Raw genomic sequence first — 19636 nt, 5'->3', positions numbered from 1 at the left:
TTGTTATGGTGTCTGAAAGTGAAAGGCATTTCAACAGTTTGGTCCTGGAATTTGATGGTTTTTTTTTTTTTAGTCTAACCAGGTGGAGTGAAAACCAAACAGAAATTTCATTTACAAAGACTGAGTTGGCCACAGTGCATCCATGAATCAGTGCTGCTTGATGCCTTGCCACAGCTCAGTTGCTTTTTCTAACTTACTGATTGCTTTCTGTCATTTTCAGGGTAAATTTGATTGTTGGAGACAAAGTGACTCGAAGTATAGAGATATTGTTTGTGTCAGCCGGCGTTTGGCTCCTCATCTTCAGTCAATAAAGCTGAATTCACAAGGTCAGCCGGTCATTTAGGATGATGATGTGTTTCATCCTGCCTGTCAATAAAACACCATTCAGTGCATCTGCAATGGGCTGGTTCAATTGTTGCTGTTAATTGTCTGCATGTGGGGGGTGGGGGGAAAGGCAGGGCAGGAGAGCAGAGGAGGCAAAGATGGAATCATTAAAGATGTCAGTTCATGGAGACATATTAGTTTCAGACATATCAGTTTCTGTCTGTTGATTACTAAGTTGGGTTATTTTCCAGATGAATGAAAGACACAAGGAAGCGATTTGATATCAACGAGAAGCAAAGAGAGATATTTTATAGTCTTGATCTGTTTGCTATTTTCCTACGTTCTTTAGATTGGCTCTCAACAATCTCATACCTCAAAATCTCCAGACCTGTTGCTTTTGGACTAACAGTGATTAGGTATTTGTTTGTTGGCTTATTTGTCTGCCTGTTTTGTGTCTGCGTTACATTCTTATCCAGTGTGGGAAAGGATATCTTTCTGTATCAACAATAGATTTCTTCCCATATGGCTGATGGAGAATCAGTGCTAAATGTCATTCCCAGAAAGAAACCCTATCTAAAATCCTACCTAAAAATGGCGGCAGGAGAGCAACAGCAGCAGCACTTTGGTCAGCAAAACGGTAGAATCAGTTCCATTTTCTGGGAACAGTAGGAATTTGAGGAATGCGACATGGATCAGAAACATATCATGTCCAAGATTTGCTTCCCAGTGGTGTCTGCACCACTAGATAACACCACAAGTGTCCAGTGGCCACCTCTGTTTTTGTTAAGTGTGAGTGATGAGTCGGAGAAGGAAAGGCGTAGAACCCAAATGCAGAAGCAAAAAAGAGCTTTATTTCATTTCTCCTGGGATCACCGGGGCACAGGAAAAAAGGAACTCACGGGTACAAGGCGATAAGTCCGCTAGTTCAGCATCATCGATACTAACGATGCTCCCACAACACACAAGAGAAACAGGCAAGAATTTGTACGGAGCAAACCAACGGTAAATTGAATACTAATTTGAAACTTGAAACTTGAAACTTGAAACTAATCAGGTAAATTAATGAAAAGCTACTGAGGAACACAAGGGGGAGAAAACAGAAACTGGAAACAAAATAAAAGTCCAAAAAGGAAGTCCAAAAAGGGAGTCATGACAATTTTCTGAGTGTGTTCATCTAGAATATCCCTGTTTCTGACAATAAACAAAAGTTAAAAAAACAACACATATGAATGTGCTCATACCGCTTTCCTGCTTTTTCTGTACTCATATTTTAAGTTCTCATTCTTTTCCAGATTTATATTAAGCTGTATAGTTTGACTTATGCAGATTTGTATTGATTAGTTGATTAATCTATTAGTTGATTGACAGAAAATCAATCTACTGTTATTGTAATAATTGATTATTCGCTTTAGTTATTGTTCAAGCAAAAATGCCAGGCATTTGATGCCCCTTACTTTTTCTGGTTTAACATGATATATGAGTGTCATCAAGTATTGTTGTGCAAATAATTCTTAGTCACAGTCCTAATCCCACTGTTTGATTACATCATGAAATATCTTCTGACGTGGGACTTTAGATAAAACATAGCCTTAAATAAGAAGTTAACTGCCAGCATTACATGCTCTTTGTTCTTTCAGTGTAGCGTTACTGTAGTGTAACGATTCTCAGTAAATTGGACACTTTTTAATCATCCATCATTTTATGTCATGACATTTTGGAGCATTTTATAACTATAATTTTACAGGATCAAAGGCAGAGCATTGCATTTTGTAATTATTGCTGTGACAATAGCTTGTATTTTAACTGTGGGAATACTGAAGCGATCCTGTGTTTGCGGTTGTGTATGTTTTCCTACTTTAATTACACTCATAAAAGTCCTTTGGCCTGGAACGGTGCAGTGTTTGTAAGTAGCTAATTATGTGTTCATGAGCTGAAGGGCCCCGATCAACCGCTCTCTCTACTAGCTCTAGTCCCCTTTCCCCCACTTTTAATCTGTTACCTTTTAGATTCTTATCAGTCGTCTTTATGCTTACAAACTAGTTTCTACCGATCGGGGTCTCTGTCTTATAACAGTGATCTGAAAAGTTAAAGAATGAATTTGATCTAGCCATGTTTGAAATCGTTGCACGTAGCAGTCAGACGTAAAAGGAGAGCTCATAATTTTTTCCTTTAAGTTTGGTAGGATGATATGACGACAACAAGTTGATACTAATCTGTCATGAGAAGAAACAACTCCAGCACTTAGGCTGATATGAAGTTGTGAAACTGGTCCTTCAGCATAGGGTAAAATGGGGATTTTTGGTTTTCCAGGAAATCTTGTTTCCGCTGTCTTCAGCCACAAAAAAAGAAAGACTTCCATCTATCACACTATGCAGAGTGAAGCATAAATTGCCCTTCAAGGTTACCACTGTAGTATTATATGTAGCTAATATGCTAAAAAACTGCAGGGAGGCATGCTCTTCTGCACAAGATGTATAAATGCACTCACCTTCAATAGTAGTATGTAATATGTAGTAATAAATTAAAGCCCCACATTATCTTTGAGTGTTTTACTGGAATATATTAAAGTAAATAAATTCAAATGCATCAGAAGAGTCTCTTACCTCTGCATTCTGCCATGCTGTGTTTGAGCAGCCAGATCTACCTGAAAAGTTACTTTCAACACAACAGGAGTTAGGTCACATCTAAATTTAAATTCACAATTTTATTGTTTCCTTTTTTTTTTTTTTACCTCACGTGTTTTTGTTTGGACATGTTTGTTTAAGTATCAGCTCAAGGTGATCAGGGTGAATGGCATGTGTAAAAGAACATGTAGATGATACCCCAGTCTCCTCTCAGTTTTGGTTTTCAGTTCCAAAGCCTCTATTATGTGACACTCGTGCGCCTCTGGCTTGCCAGCTTCCATTTACTTTAATAGTGAAGGGAACCCCCCCCCCCCTTACAGCATTACCTACCTAGACCACCACTGCTGCTTTGATGGCTGTAAAGATGCAGAAGCAGGCTGCTTTTTGGTTACTAATTATTACAGAATTAAATCACTTTGCTTTCTGTGTCTAGGGTCTATTTCAAACTGATCTGCAGATGGCTTGTCACTGACCCACATACATAACCAGAGTTGCAAGCTATCAGACAAGCGAACATGAAATACTTGTTTGTGGCTGTAAGCTCAGAACTCATGGTGCTTAAAACAGCATTTGGTTATTTTCCATTGTCACCATTTGCCTTCAAAGAAAACAAACAGTATGAATTTATGCTTGTTTTTCCTTAAAAAGTCTGGAATGATTGCATCAATATCAAACTAGTGGCTGATGAATTTTCTGTTGATTGACGAATCAATTAATTTGACTAATTGCTGCAGCTTCACTCTCCATAATGGAGCTAGTCCATTACCAGCTTCTGTCTAAGCCGCAGGTTGTCATGTTTTTGAAGTAAATATAATGTATGAAGAGTGATAAGCACAGAACTGTTTTATATTTTCCTCCTTCTAAAGTACAGCTCCTTTATTTCTCAAGTTTCTTAAATTGTGGTGTTTGATTAAGATTTACATTTTAACGAGGGACTAAGTTCCCACGGACCGGAGTCATCCAGCTTTTGCTGTGGACAACTTTAGAAACTGGTTCTTTAAATTGCTTGAGAGCTGTTTGGTTTATTTTCCATTTCACTTACTACACAGCTCAGCCTAGTCTCCAGAGCATGTTACAGTATCAGTTTACGTCCAGTGTTTACTCCACATTCAGCTTTTTCTCTCATGGACATCTGTGAATGTTTTTGTCAAAAACATTCAAGCAACCATACAGCTAGATGCTGGAGTATGCGTCATTTAGCAGCTTGATTGCGGTATGTACCTTACTTTACTGCTGCAAAATGCGATGAAAATTGGAACTGCATTTACAGTGTTGTTTGATTAAACAGTATTTAAATCCTCTCCAGGAATCTGATTAATAGGGACTCTTGAGTTTACCCTTAGACTGCATTAATTAGAAAATGATATTTAAAAAGGCAAGTAGGATTTTCTGTTCAAACAGAACCATTAACTTTGTACATCCTCCCTGCTATTTGATTAACAGCTCAGGGGTTGGATTGTGTTTTGCAATCCAGGGTCAAAAGACTGGACAAACTTTAAAAAAAAAAAAACCAAAAAAAAAAAACATCAGTACATACACTTTGATACCCTTATGTGAGATGCATCCTGAATACTCTGATTTATGCCCATTTTTGCTGTTAAACCTTTAAAAGTAAAATGAAATATGGAAAATGTGACAACATATTTGAAACCAAAGGTGACAGCTGGGAGATTTCAGATTATCGTCACATTGATGTTCATTGATACAAAGCAGGATACTGTGTTCATGTCCATGTTAACAGTGAGCACTGAATAAGACTTGAAACTGGATATGCTTCACTTAAGATGGATACTATGAGTGTGTTAACACAATTTACACTTCACTGTTGACTGTCAGCTCCCAGCGTTGGCAGGGAGACAGTGAAACTAATCCAACACGCTGCCTTTCAACACTAGCACTGCAGTTATAAGTTATACATCTTTAAATTGCTAAGATTTAACAGTCATCATTAAAAAGCGCAATTCATGTCATGTTGTGTCACTCAGACCGACTGCTGGTGTCATATGGGAAAATGTGGAGTAACTATGTTTTGTTAGTTGAGGTTTTCAACCTTTTTATGCATTATAATCACCAGACTACTGTATTTATCTCCAGTATCCAGCTATGGTGCTACATCTGGAGGGACTGGGATCTGAGCAATAGCTGCCCCCATGTGACAGTGCACCACCCAGCACTCCACTAGGGAAATATTTGTTTGTGTGATTAGGACAAAGAGAGAGGGAGAGAGAAATAGAGAGCAAATAAAGCAACATTGGGGGATGGGAGTTAGGGAGTTATTTTCAAGATTTATGGTGCGGCACTTCACGAAACGCATGCATCCTGTAATTAAAACTCCCCCTTACCTCCAGGAGGCCTGTAAATTAGCCGACATCCCCCACCGCCCCATTTACCACAAACCTCTTCAGTCCAGCAGTCCACACCCCTCTGTTCCCCCCTACCCACTAGATAACAAGATCTTATGGCAACATGGCATCGCTAATGAGGGCTGAATGCCACAATGAGGGGCAGTTTGTTACTGGTTAGAGGCCACTACTGTCACCACTGTGGCAAACTTCAGAGGGACACGCCTTTTATTTTTCTCTGGGCCAGTGCGGGCAACTTTTACCTGTAGGTGGGGACAAGGTGTCTATTCACTTTCACTGATGTGATGGTGGAGTGCATCAGTGGTTTGTTTTACCATACAGTTTTTCAGTGGTGATTTTATCAGTTGTGTGTTAAGCAGGACGTATTGGTTCATAGACCAGAAATTGGCAACTATTTTGTTAGTCAGTTGATAGTTTTTGTCCTTTTTTGTAAAAAAATAAATAGAATAGAATAAATAGAATTAACTTTGTTAATCAAATAATAAGATCAGTATTGGTTGTGTACATGCTTTCTTATGATGTGACATTTGCTCTGCGCTGAAGTGTACATCATAAGGGTTGTTAGTGGTGTTGCCTCTTAGCTGTGGACTGTTGTGTCTGGGTAGTAACAATATGCCGCCTTGCTTCTATTTTTTGTGGTTTTGTTTGATATATTTCACAACCTGCCATTGTCAGTAAAAGATTGTGAAACTACATGACCTCAAATAGTGTCGATATGTAGTTAAGACTTTTATTCAACATACAACTGCAGCTGTGCCTGAAGCTGCATTGCTGCTCATTCAGTGGTGTGAGAATAAATGTTTGCATTAAGTGTGTATCATATTTTGCAAAAAAAAAAAAAAAAATCTCAAATGAAGCATCTCACTATCACTATAGGCTGGGGAAAAAAAACAGCCACACTTTCAATGGCCTCACTGTACTCCCCTGAGTGGGTGCCCCCACTTTTACTGCTAACTTTCACTGAACTTTCCAGAGCCCGGGCCCCGCTAGCAGTTGGACTCACATCAGGTTCTCATCAAGCCAAAATGGGCCACAGCATTTCTTTATTTCCATCACTACTTATGATCGGAAGACAACTGATTTATTGTCAGTGACTGATCTTTCAGTGCAACTGTCCATTTAAAAGTGAACAGAATTTATTTTTTGTTAGTTTGTTTTTTGCTGTCACACATTATAGCACAAGGTTTTCAGAGTAACAGTTCTGGCCCTGAGGTCATATGCACCATTACACTTTCGGATTGTTTTTCGGGACAACTTAACACTCTGCTTTTGGTATTCTTATGTCTGATCTTTAAGGTCTTTAATAAATTGTTCATTCATTTGTCTGTCTCCTCTTCCTCTCCTCAGCTGTATGAACTGGATGGAGACCCAAAGAGAAAAGAGTTTCTGGATGATCTCTTCAGTTTCATGCAAAAAAGAGGTATGGGACTATGAATGTGTGTTTTTAAATCCATGGGGCGCAGCATCATATTGACAGTACATATCATATACATTCAGTTTCTAATCTTTTCATATTAAATTTCTTCGTTTTATCTCCATAGAGATAAAAGAGTGTCATAGAGAGGCTCTTAATAGTAGGGTAGAAAGAGAATGACCCCCCCACCACCACCACATCCACTATGACATATGACACAGCTCCCTCTACTCAGCTTTCAGTCTGATGGGTGGGGTCTTTATTCATTTCAGAGATGATTGCTTTATGTTGTGCAACCCCTCGTTGTTCCCAGGCTGTAACTAGGAGGAACACATTGTATGGATGCCCTGGAATGTATTGGTTTACCTGCCCATCCTGCCCTGCCCAACACCACAAACACACACTCAAATCTGCCTCAGCCACCATGCAGGATCTTCACAGCACAACTGAACACATTTCTCCTCAACCTGGCAACACATTACAGTCAGAGTGATTGTAGAGTATTGTATTTGCATTTGTTGCACGTCAGCTTTAATGAGGCATCTTATTGCAGATGACCTTCTTTCGTAAATACCAAGCAGTCTCGATACTTTGACAGCTTGACTTGTGGATGATTTAATCAGATCATCAGGCTGGGGACACAACAGACATGCAATACAACTGAATATTGCAGTACTGATGTTCACAGTGGTTGAGCCAGTGGGTGGGTCTGCCAAGTCAGCTCTGAGGATCTGAGAGCACCATCTGCAGGTTGTAATGTTAACGTAGGAATGACTCTTTTAATATGCAGATCAAAGATTCATCGTATTTTATGGGTAGTATGACTGAGTTTTGGACTGCTTTAGTTTAAAGTAATGTAACAGATTAGTTAAGGATTTGAGTTTCCATGCTGGGAAGAAGTCATTTGTCACAGATTAATACCAAACTGTAGTTATTAATTAGGTCTTGTCTCAAGGCTTTTTTTTATCTCATGAATGGTCTGTCAATAACTGTCACTCATGTCATCTTTAGTTTGAAACAGCCTCATCAGGTTCAGTAACAAATACTGGTTAGTCAGATTTGTGAGACACAGTTTAACATTCTGAATGTTGAAATGTTTTGACTGTGTCAGGTAAAATCAAAAGATCTAAAATGAAAACGAAAAACTCCTCTTTCGTGTGAACTGCAAGGCTAAATCTATCTAATCTATCTAGCAAATCTCTTTACATACAGAAGCAGCGAGCAGACTGAGATTAAACAAAATACCTAGCTTAACTTCCTGTCATTCCATGAGCATTGTTGGATGTTGTAAAACAGACTGCAGACCTCTGTCTCCAGTGAATTAAATGACAAGATTTCTGTGGAAATGTATCAGTGGACTCAAGCAGTGTCCCCTAGTACGAATGCATGGGGACATTATATAAGGTTGCCCACATTAGCGCCTAGTGTCACTTGTTACTGTTAATTTTTTATGTCTTTACTTCATTAATATTCAAGTTGCATGCTTTTATTCTAGTTCTTTATTACTGATTATGTACAGAAGCTGCATTGTTTTATTTCTCCATTGACCTTTCTGATGCGTTTGTGTTGTTCCAGGAACCCCAGTGAATCGTATTCCCATCATGGCCAAGCAGGTCCTGGATCTGTACATGCTCTACAAGCTGGTGACAGAGAAGGGCGGCCTGGTGGAGGTCATCAACAAGAAACTCTGGAGGGAGATCACCAAAGGACTCAACCTGCCTACCTCAATCACCAGTGCAGCCTTCACCCTCCGCACACAGTCAGTACACCCAAGCACACACACACATTTTACCCTGTGTTTGAAGTCTTTTCTTGAGGTTGGTTCAGATTGCAGTATGTTTTTGTGCATCGAATGATCCCCACGCCGTCTTACTGGAATTAGATTAGTTTTCATGCATGTTGAACCATTATTTAGTATCTTCTCATTTAAAGTTATTGTCCATTACTTGATATCCTGTATGATTAAGAGCTGGCATGTTTTATTGTAGCCAGTCACCTGCTAGATCTTAGATAATTTCACAGTTGAATTTAGTCTTGTACTTCTGTGCACAGCGGAACAAGATCTGAATTTTAGTAATTGGTATGGGTCAACCTCCAAAAACAGTAAATCCTGTACTTCCCACAATGCATCTTGGGAGCAATCTTTAACAGATCATTCATGTACATTTCTGTCGGGCTTGATGCCCCAAATTTATTACACAGAATTTCTGTTAAAATTTGTCATTTCCATGTCAAAGCTTAGATATGTTGTCAAATTTACAAACCTTCTGCAGAGCTACAAAATACATTATACAGCTGTTTTCAAAGGGTGAATTGCAGTCCCCATGATGAACAAAAATGTAATATGAATGTCTCTTAGACTAATGTTCCAATCCAGCTTGAAATTAGCCTTGGTTTTGGCTAAACTTAAATATCTCAGGACAGCCCTATATTGAAAACCTTTTAGCTCACAACAGTGTGTTTATTTCAGATACATGAAGTACCTGTATCCATATGAATGTGATAAGAGGGGTCTGAGCAACCCCAACGAGCTCCAAGCAGCCATCGACAGCAATCGGCGGGAGGGGCGACGACAGAGCTTTGGGAGTTCCCTCTTCACATACTCCCCTAATGGGACGCCCACAATGCTATCTTCACCGAAACTCCCCACACCCACTGTGGGCGCAACCGTGGGCACCAATGGCGCCTCGCTGACTCCCATCCAGACAATCAAGAAAGGTGAGATTTATGTTACAGGCTTCACATACAGTTAACTGATAATGTCATCAGATAAAACATCCATCTCAGTTCCTCCTTGCTTCCCTTTCTATCATGTCCGACTAGAAGAGGAGGGAGGCCAGTCGCTGCCAGGCATTGCTGTGGCTCGTTTGTCAGCTGGGGCCTTGGCTGGTCACTCGGTGGCTGCTGTGCAGGCAGCGGCAGCCCAGGCAGCGATGGCGGCTCAGGTGGCGGCTCTGGAGCAGCTGAGGGACAAACTGGAGGCTGGGGAGCCACCAGAGAAGAAGATGGCACTGCCACCTGAAGAACATCAACGACTGCTACAGAGAGCGCTGCAACACAACCTGCTTGCCATGACTGCCCAGATACCCATGAACATCCGCATTAACAACCAAGGTACTGAACAGCGTGGGGTTTCTCAAATAGTGGGGCAGCATGAGTAGAAAAGAACACCGTCAGAAATGATTTACATTTACCTTCACATCAGATGAAGAACCTTGTGCTATCCTGTGGGTTGAGGAAATTCCTCCTGTATCTTTTTATATCTGCTAAACCTCAAAAGGTCTTACTTTAGCAAGGTTCCTAAGCCTAAACAGTTGCCCCGATAAAAGTAGATCTCATGTTTGGTCATATACTGATGTTTTCATCTTTGTTAAATTTAAGAAATTTTGTGCAGTTCCATCTATTTCTATTTGTGTGGCAGGTTGTGGCAGATAGGAGCAGATTCATTTCATTTAATAGCTATCAATATATGCAAATTAGATATAAAAAATAATTTAACTCAGTGATGAAGGACATTGCACAAAGGTAATATGTATAGTCTGTTATCTTGTGGACTTTGAAAAAATTCATATTCATTTGCTCAGAAGTGATCAAGCAGCAGAGTTTGTCATGCAAGATAGATCTACCTGTTTTTTCAGAACGGTGAAGCAAACACAAATCTGCACTAAGATCATTTACAACTTTAACCAGCTAGTTTCTTACTCTCCTGTACTGTACAAATTACACTGTCCTGTAGTTTTTTTTTTTACATCCAGCTTTTTCTGTTATGTTCTTCTGTTAGTCTCAATCAGCTGAACAGATACTTCAGTATACATCAGAATTACTACAACCCATTTGTTGTGGGTGGATTTAGTACTTTTAGCAGAGAATTTACATAAGCTGTGCTTCACACATTGGCATGCTTCCTGGCAGTATCTCAAGACATTCTTGTCAGCCTTTGTCTACCACAAACCACTCAAGAGTGAGGAAGTAACCTAAAGTCTGTATGTTGACCTGTTTAATGTACAGAAGCACCATGCATGCACATATACATACAGAACATGCATGGGTTTGCTTGCAAATGGGAATCCCCTGCACAGACATATAGCAGGGTTCGCCTTGTTTACTGTCTATCTGATAGAATTCACAACCTGTTTCTCAGTATTGATAACCCAGGTGACTTCAGAGAAAATTTCATCTGTAGGTTTTTGCAAATTTACACACGGTTGTGTTTTTAGTGTATTTTTTGCTCATTTGTTTTATATACTGTAAGTTTAGCGAAAACCAGACTTAAAAACACAGCACAGACTTCATGCTGAGTAATACTAAAGTGGAACCTAAAGGTTTTGATGACACTGCTTTATCGTGGTTGCCTTCTTTACAGATGGCAGGCAGGACTCGGCCCTGAACCTCACCACTAACGGCACAAGCAGCATCAGCATGTCAGTGGAGCTCAACGGAGTAGTGTACACTGGTGAGTATCACTGTCATGTGGCACTGGAAGTCCAACTGATGAACAGCTGGAGTTAGAAGTGATTATCTCAGCTTAGCATATGACTGGAATCAGGGTAAAAGCCAGCTGTCAGACATGATATCTTTAAATATAGGGATTTTCTGCTATAATGTCATTGTAGTGTTGGACTCATTTGTTCACATGAAAAAAGCTTGCAGAGCAGGGGAATAAAAGTTGAGGCATTCACACCCAGGGTCTTTTTTCACTTATGTATAGCTGTCCAGTCATAGTATATAGTGCGTATACTGTCTGATATAATCCCCCTCCCTGATCAGACACCAGTATGGTGTGAGGAGAGGGGGGGTTCCAAAGCTATTCGACCATCTGACAGGCAGTTCTCTTGAAGCATGATGGCAGCTTGAATTTTCTGTTTGATGTGGACCTACACCAAAAGCTTTGCTAACTGACCCTGTTTGACAATGCACACAAAACCAGAGACAGAAATAGCTACAACAGGTAACCCCCTCAAACCACAAATCGTTTTTACACTTCTGATTTTGTACTCACCAAATACTCAGGACACAGCGTGGCGCTTAAGCAGCTTTGCAGCTCTGTGCAGACTTTATTTTAAGCTGCGGTAATTTCCTCTTCTTATAGTTCACACAGAGAAAGAAAGAAACTAAATAAGTGCTTTCCCCAAACGTTTGCTGTTCCTATTCATTTTATAATAAACATATTATAAACATTAAATGAAATAAACATTAAATTAAATATAATATAATGTTTATTATATTTAATATAATTAAATATAATAAACATTAAATGAAACAGACACACTTCATATTCTGATCTTAACTTCTGGTTTTATTTATCTTTTTCTGTCTAGGCGTTCTTTTTGCTCAGGCAGCACCAGGGTCTGCCTCATCTGGTACGTCTGCCTCATCCGTCTCCAATAAGGGAGTCAGCAGTCGTGCCCCCACTCAGCAGCAGCAGAACACACCTACCTCAACCTCCAGCAACCCATTGTCTTAACAAATTCCCAGCCTTTCCCCTTTTATTTTATTTTATTTTATTTTTTAAAATATCACGCTAAGTAAAGCCAAAAATCAACCTCATTTTCTACATCATCTATGCCAAAAAGAGAAGACCTTAAACCGTGTAAAAAGACACAAACTGAAACTCGCATCACTTGAAGTACACTATCTCAGGTTTTCCATCACAAACTCACTTCTTTTGTTCTTCATAGCCAAAATAATTTTGAAATACCCCAACTCAGAGCCAGTATATGCTAAACAAATAAGTATGCACAACCTGTGAATTATTTATTTCTGCATAAATGTACAGATTATCGGAGAACAAAAGATAATAGCAAGGAATGGTAATGCACTGTTTACACACACAAACACAGCTACTGACTGACAGTGATGTTTTATCCTGCAGCGGAGAGATTTTTTTTTTTTTTTTTATTCTCACTTTTCATCGTCATTATTAACGTTCTTGTTATTTTCTATTTTATTTGTCATTTAAAATCTTTAACAATTCTCTCACTGCAGGAAAAAAATCTATATATTTAAAATTCTATAAAAAAAAGAGAAAATATTAATATCCTCTATTTTTAATCAGAAAAGCTTTAAAGGTATATGTTGTTTCTTCAGGGCATATAACAATGTACCGTTGTGACCTCATCTTCTGTAAAATCTTATAACCTTAGTCACATGGCAGCCATTTTGGATCTGTGTGTGAAAGTGTGGTCTGTGCTCCTGTTGTGTACTGACACACACATCATATCAATGCCACAGATTCTTCAGTGAAATGCAAATGTCAAAAAAAACTACAAGGATATTGTTGATTTTAATAGATTTGGTCCATTATTGATCCTTACCAGTGAGTGTCTAGATGGTAACTTGTCAGCGAAACACATTCCTGCTGAATTCAAGCAGTTGGGATTGTTCTTCTGAGACAGCTGGCTAATTTATATCTAAAATACCCTAACCCATGTGTTGACATAAGGCCATGTTCATGCAGGTAGATCATCAGCCTTAGTGTTCAAAGTGGCCGTTGTGTGAATAAGGTCAGTTGTACAGGTGGGAGCCTTTCTCTGCACCTCATCATGCTGGCCCTTCTGGGCCACACTGACTGTTGCTGTTCTAGTTTGGGGTTCAGACTTGATATGAATAACACATTATTGATTGTTCTCAGGTGTCTGTCTGCTAACCGCTTTGTACAATATCCAGCAGTCATCTACTATACTTGACATAAGCAATGCTTTTGACATCTTTCTCTGCAGAAAGATCAGAGTTTTTTTTTTTTTTTTTCTAATTAGATTATTGAAATGAATATCTTGAAGTCATATGCTTGCATGTATTTGTAGATTTAAAAAAAAAAAGAAGCTCTTTAGCTGGCAGGAAAAACTCGAGTGTCCACTAAATCCTCATTACTGTGGGGACGCTCGCATGGACAATCAGGTGTCAGGAAACACAACCTATGCTTCGGAAGAAGCTTATCCAGAGAATTATTTCAAATCGTATATCTGCCATTTTGTTGTTTTGTCCCCTGTGTTGTAGATTACAAATGCTTTTATTATTTTTTTGTTTCAGCTTTGTGTTTTTGCATGACTTAGTGCTTCTTCTGATCCAAGTGCTTTTTATCTTGTGCTTTTATGAGGACAGGGTCTCCTTGAGACTAGCTCGTCACCTATTAAGGATATAATAGAGAATGCCTTGTGATCCTCTGGCTGTTGCTTAACTGAGGCTTTAGATAATGCAAGCTCAGAGGTAACCCTAGCTGCGGTTGATTCTTGCATAGTTCATACACTCGCTGCAGTTAGATTTGTAAAAGTTCAAATCTGCCACTGCGCAGACACCATGTTACTTCATAACTAGCTGTGTCTCTGCATTTTGAAGTAGATCAATCATTTAGCTTTTTGAACTTTAGCCTGTGTTACCTCCCCAGACTGTTGGCTGTTAAACATTGGTACCAATCGCCCCGACCCCACTCCTTCGCAAAGCAGCCACATTCCTACTGACGTTAGGAAGTAAATCACGCTTTGTATGTGGGCTCTGTTCTGAGGCCTTAACACAGCATGAGATGACCAGAGAGCGAGCAGCACCTCCGTCTAATCAGTTTTTACTGTTCCAGTCAAATATGACCGGATGCCTGTCATTGCTTTGATTCTGTGCTGGCTTCTCAGTGGGAAATCACCACCAGCTGCTACTCTAACAGTTCAGTTTTGGAAGGTAGTCATTATACTCAGATAGCCAATAACTTCTATTCAAAGTCACATGTAGTCATCAACTTAAATGTATTTGTCAGAGGCTCTGGAAGGAGAAACAGGATCTCATTGGTTGTGTTACATATCAGTAAAGCTGAACAGACGTGCGTGACAAAAGAGGAACTATTATTATATTATAGAAAGTTATATTATTATGTGTGACACCATTAAAAGCTTTAAAACAGCTATTGAATGGACCTTGTGATGAGATATTTTTTTTAGTCACTCCCAAGTTTATAGTTCAGATATTCAATACCAGATACAGATCTTTGTCAGTTATCTTTACAAAACTTGTTTTACCCATTTAAAATAAATGCACCACCTCAGGAGAGCATACACAGAAATCAGCTATAAAAAAAAAAAAAAGGAAAAATAAACTGCTGTTGTAACTTGTTCCCTGCAGGTGGTGCTAAGCTGCAAAAACTTTGAATAGCCTTACTTGGAGGTGGTGTAACTTGGATTTGTTTTTCTGAAACTGCTGCTAGTGTTGTGGCTGTATGCTGGTCAACACTAAGCCGGGTTTCTTTTGCTTCTTATCAGTGTCTTTGCGTGTCCTTGTTCGCGTAACCGCGTTAGAGTGAAGTGAATGAATGGAGAGTTGGCAGGCAAGCCAGACTACTAAAGCTAATGATCTGTGATGGTCTCTAGGCCAAGTGGCAAACCTAGATAAAAGACACTAGATGACATGGAGTTTTGCGTTATCATTGGCTATCAGTTTAAAGTTACTTGTAAGCAGTGACTCTTTGACTCTGACCGTTTAATTCAGCAGATGAATCTTTTATGCGTGAGAAATATTTGCAGAACTGAAACCCCAGTTTATGATCACACACTGCTGTCATCAGCCTCACATGGGTGGAAGATAATACAAAACCATGTTCTGTTTCCGTTCTAACATCTCAGTCATATATCAGAGGATAGCGTACTTGAACACGTTTATGTGATGAATTCAGTTATTTGCAGAAGATCTAGTTGTGGCTGTGAGGTCAGCTAGTGTAGTCATCAAATTCTCAATGTTTTTGTCTGTTAAGATTGCATGTCTGCAGTTATGTTGGAATCTGATGTCCAGATTTACAACCCTATTTGAATATTGATCAGGTTCTTAGTGCAGATCTTTTTCAAGAGAGGTCAGGGCATTTCTACACAGACAAACGCAGATAAGTCAAACAAGCAGCTTCTGGCTGCTTCCAATACAGATGTACTTCAAGGGTGAACTGGATTCTTTGTAGTTGCTAGCAACCTTTATTCAAAGCATTATTACACATGTAATTGCAACTGAATTTTTTTTTTTTTTTTTTTACAGTCTGGGTGTTTTTTGATGTAATTTAGGCAACAGTCATCTTTAAACCACTAAAAATCCCTTATCAGATTGTGCCAAGCTGAATTACTAGCTGGTACACTTGTAGTGGATTATGATGTACTAACTTTTGGAAACCCATATTTGTTTAGATCTGTAGGGTCTATATAGCTGTGCTAATATTGTATCATATTAAACCACCTGAGGCCTGAATTTGCATGGTTCTTAGCCAGACTGTGCAATTTATTTAGCATTTGGCACAACCAGTTTATCTGGTATACCTTTTTCTCACCGTTATGGTTCACAAGTTAGTTACTGTCCTATTTAGCGTCATTTAGGAATATTTTGGAGCATCAAATTTGAATTAAATTTAAGGAAACAGGAAAAAGTGAGTAAACTGGCTTTAGCTATGTCTCCAATCCGCTTATCTCCCTATGAATTTTCCCTGCTGTTTTGTTTCACAGAGATTATGCATTTAATTGTGTAATTATTTCTATGTAATGTAAGGCATCATATTTATGGGCCATCAATATGACAAAAAGACCCAGGGTGTAATAAAAAAAAAAATCAATTCTTACATTTCAGCAATATCATACACATGCCTTCCATCTCAATTTCTTCATGTGATCTGAAACTATTGTAATATATGTATTTTTCATATGTAGAAGGACATTTTTGCAGGTGTTGGTCAGTTTGGTGGCACACGAAAAAGCCCAGCACTTCTCTCCATCTCTTTTCATGAGTAGCAGACGTCACAGTTGCTGGCAATGGCTGACAATCAAATAGAGACAGGCTGTGTGTTAAAGCATTGGTTTGGGGGAAGGGTTGCTGGAGAAAGGAAAATTCAATCAGTCCTGGTCTGAAGGATCAACATTGGTTTTTTAGATTTGACCTTGTGACCTTTTGCCCCCTGAGGCAACATTTAAGCACCTGCCCCCCGTTCAATGGATCCATGTTTATTGTATATCTATTGACCCGCTCTGCATTTGAAGGGGTACTGCATCTCTTCACCACTCTCTCTATCTCTGTCTCGCTTTGCATGGTAGCATCTTCAGGGAAGGCTGGCATGCTTTTAATTTGCGTGGTAGCGACAATCAATGTTATGAAAATACTGTATACCTCCAAACGCTCTCACATCCCATCAGCCTCAGTAAAGCTCCATTTTTACCTCAGGAATAAAAGTTTTGCAGATCTCTTTGCTTAAACCAAAAATGGAGAATCCTGATCAAAGCTGTGTTCAGGCCTGATCAAAATGCTGGTTCCTAAAAGATTTGCTTTGACTATGAAAAAGATTGTATTGACTGCAGACAATCAGATGTTACCATAATCAATAACCATTTTAATAATCAGACATGTAAATGTATTGAGATAGGAGTCAGTTCAAGCCGCACTCTCTGTAGTAAGAGCTCCCCTTAGTGGAAGGTTTTGATATGATGCACAATCAGTCAGTTTTTCTTAATGAAACAAAAAAAAAAGATCTGACCTGAATTTACATATATTCATTCAGTGTTTGTATCTTCATTTACCTTCCAGTGTTTCCAGAGTTTTTTTTTTGTTTTGTTTTTTTTCTTGTTGGGATGGAGTAGCCTCTGAAACAGCATTTAGATGATTATGAAACACTAAAATATACCCTACTGAAACTAGACTCAATAGTCTACAATAATTAGTAGTTATTCGAGGCATTTAAATTAATTCTCAAATTAAAATGATTTTTTTTTTTTTTTTTTTTAAGAAACATTGGAGCAGTGTTGTGAAAACCATCACTCCTAACTCTGCAGCACCTCATACGAAACTGAGCTTGTACTGATTTTTCAAGGGCAGACTTAAAATGTGATGTGTGGTTTTTCTAAATGCTACAATTTTTGCTTTGCTTGTCACTTTCTCTGGTAGAACATGCAAGTGGTTTTGATGATTAGATCAAACAAAGCTTGCAAGAGACTTACATGTGCAGTTCTTGGCTTATTTGTTCTGTCAGAGCTACATTGGTTTTTGTGGTAGTGCAGTTTATAGCTGGGATTGATTTCAAAACTCTGATCATTTTTGGTGGATTCATGTGCTGTTCTATAGATCAGAACAATAACTTAACTGGACTAAAAATGCATTTTGTTGGTTCTGGAGCTTAAATTCCTGACAATATACATAGTAAATGCAATGCTTTCCAGGAATCAACTGCCAAATCTCAGATGTCAGAGCTTCCGAGCAACACAAAATGTCACAAGGATGTCACAACTTTTAGGTGTTTTATCTTGAAATGCTGCTGCTTTTCCTCCCACCACAGCCGTAGCTAAAATAACCTCTTGAAAACATACCAAGTTCACAGTGTCTTGCATGAAAAGTTGGCTCCCAACTCCTGTTCCCACTTGCTGCTGACATGTAATATTTGCCAGAACATTTACGGGTTAAGGTGCATGTGGGTTTGGGGCTTTTTGACTGGACTTCACCACTGACTTAACTGTGGACAGAAAATTATGCGATAAGAAAATTACAAGATGCCTTCTGCTGTGACAATTGTTATACGAATTAACCTGTATTACTAAGATTCATTGAATAGATTATTTCTGAAAATGGCTTTTTAGGGATATAGTTATATCATGTTTATATTGCTGTTTTACGTTTTGTTCTTTCTTTGCTTTTTTTTCCCTTTTTGGATATGTTGTAGCAACCCCCGGCACAGAGAGAATACATGTAGGTTTATTAATGATGATGATAATGTGATTATTTTAGGGAAGCGCGTATGTGTGTGATTGCGTATGTGTGTGATTGCGTGTGTGTGTGGGGGGGGGCGGGCTTTATGTGTGTTTGAGTTAACTTCAAAACTGAAACAAGGCTGTCTTTTGTCTTTTACAACTTCTCAGGAATATCTACCTCTACCTCCAGTTTGATGCATTTAACCCAGTGAGGTCTCAAGTTACAGTGTAGTGGGTACACAAAAAGGGTGTGAGGGCTACCACCAGAGTCCGAAATGAACTCTTAATATACCAGTACCGTTTCTCAGATTACAGTTTTCTGATAACACACACGACGTTGTAATAAAAACAAGTATTTGGTGTATTTATAGGATATTACGTTGGCTGGATATGAATATAAATATCCGGTAGCAGTTCGTTTTTTCACCCTGGTTGGTGAAAAATAGGTTCCTTTTGGACACTGAGGTGGCTTTCTCTCTGTCTCTCTCTCTGTGTTGGTTCTTAACACTTCTGCTGTTTAGTTTATTTGAGCACCAACAACAGGGAACCTCTAGCTCAACAGCTAAATACTACTAGTACTGCTAAGAAGTCATGTATCAGTCGGTTCTGCTAACGTGTGCTTATTCCTCCTTTTTTTCTGTAAGAAATAAAATGTTTGATGAATGGGATGTTTCCTGATAACCATGGCAACAGTGAAGTGGCGGTGGGCAATGCAACTTTTTTTTTTTGTTTGTTTGTTTTTGAAGGCTGAAGAGCTGTTCTTGCCTATTTACTCAATGTGTTTGTGTGAATACTTTTATTTTGAATCTGAAATGAATAAAATATCACCTTTCTAAAATGTCACCAGAGCTTTGAATGTTTTTTTTATGTATCCTAATAAAAACATAAACAGTTTCTTAAAAGTTTTAATCGAAATCAGTCCATCGCGTTCTCATTCACATTGATGTTGGCTCTAAAAAACCACGAAGTTTATTGTTTTAGTTAACATGACTAAAATGTTTTACAGCTGCTTCTGTATATTCACTTGTGGAGAACGATATAACACTGCATAATTTACTTTACTTTAACAGTATTCACAGCTGACACAAATAAAGGAGGAACAATATCCCGTATTAGAGGTCTAAACAAAATATTAATAGTAGCAAGTGGTGAAAGAATTAATGTTTTACTTAAAATGGAAAACTCATTGACAACTTAGTCTTGCATTCAACATTTTATCAGTGTCTG

At 38.7% G+C, this 19636-nt stretch overlaps 1 protein-coding gene across 4 annotated transcripts in view; it reads left to right on the top strand.

Annotated features, from left to right (window-relative positions):
- Positions 1 to 19250, top strand: part of arid3a (AT-rich interactive domain 3A) — a 41168-nt gene extending 21918 nt beyond the window's left edge. For 2 of the 4 annotated variants that reach the window (XM_026323560.1, XM_026323559.1), the window contains exons 4-9: positions 6659 to 6731; positions 8301 to 8484; positions 9196 to 9443; positions 9513 to 9839; positions 11089 to 11178; positions 12044 to 19250. In XM_026323560.1, the coding sequence (XP_026179345.1) occupies positions 6659 to 6731; positions 8301 to 8484; positions 9196 to 9443; positions 9513 to 9839; positions 11089 to 11178; positions 12044 to 12189 (1068 nt within the window). In that variant the 3' untranslated portion in view covers positions 12190 to 19250. The remainder of the gene's footprint in view (positions 1 to 6658; positions 6732 to 8300; positions 8485 to 9195; positions 9444 to 9512; positions 9840 to 11088; positions 11179 to 12043) is intronic. The other 2 variants (XM_026323563.1, XM_026323562.1) reach the window with 2 other exon arrangements.
- Positions 19251 to 19636: the final 386 nt, after the last annotated feature.

Source organism: Mastacembelus armatus, chromosome 4, assembly GCF_900324485.2.
Source record: "Mastacembelus armatus chromosome 4, fMasArm1.2, whole genome shotgun sequence".
Taxonomy (NCBI): Eukaryota; Metazoa; Chordata; class Actinopteri; order Synbranchiformes; family Mastacembelidae; genus Mastacembelus; species Mastacembelus armatus.
This window is presented reverse-complemented; position numbering and strand designations above follow the sequence as displayed.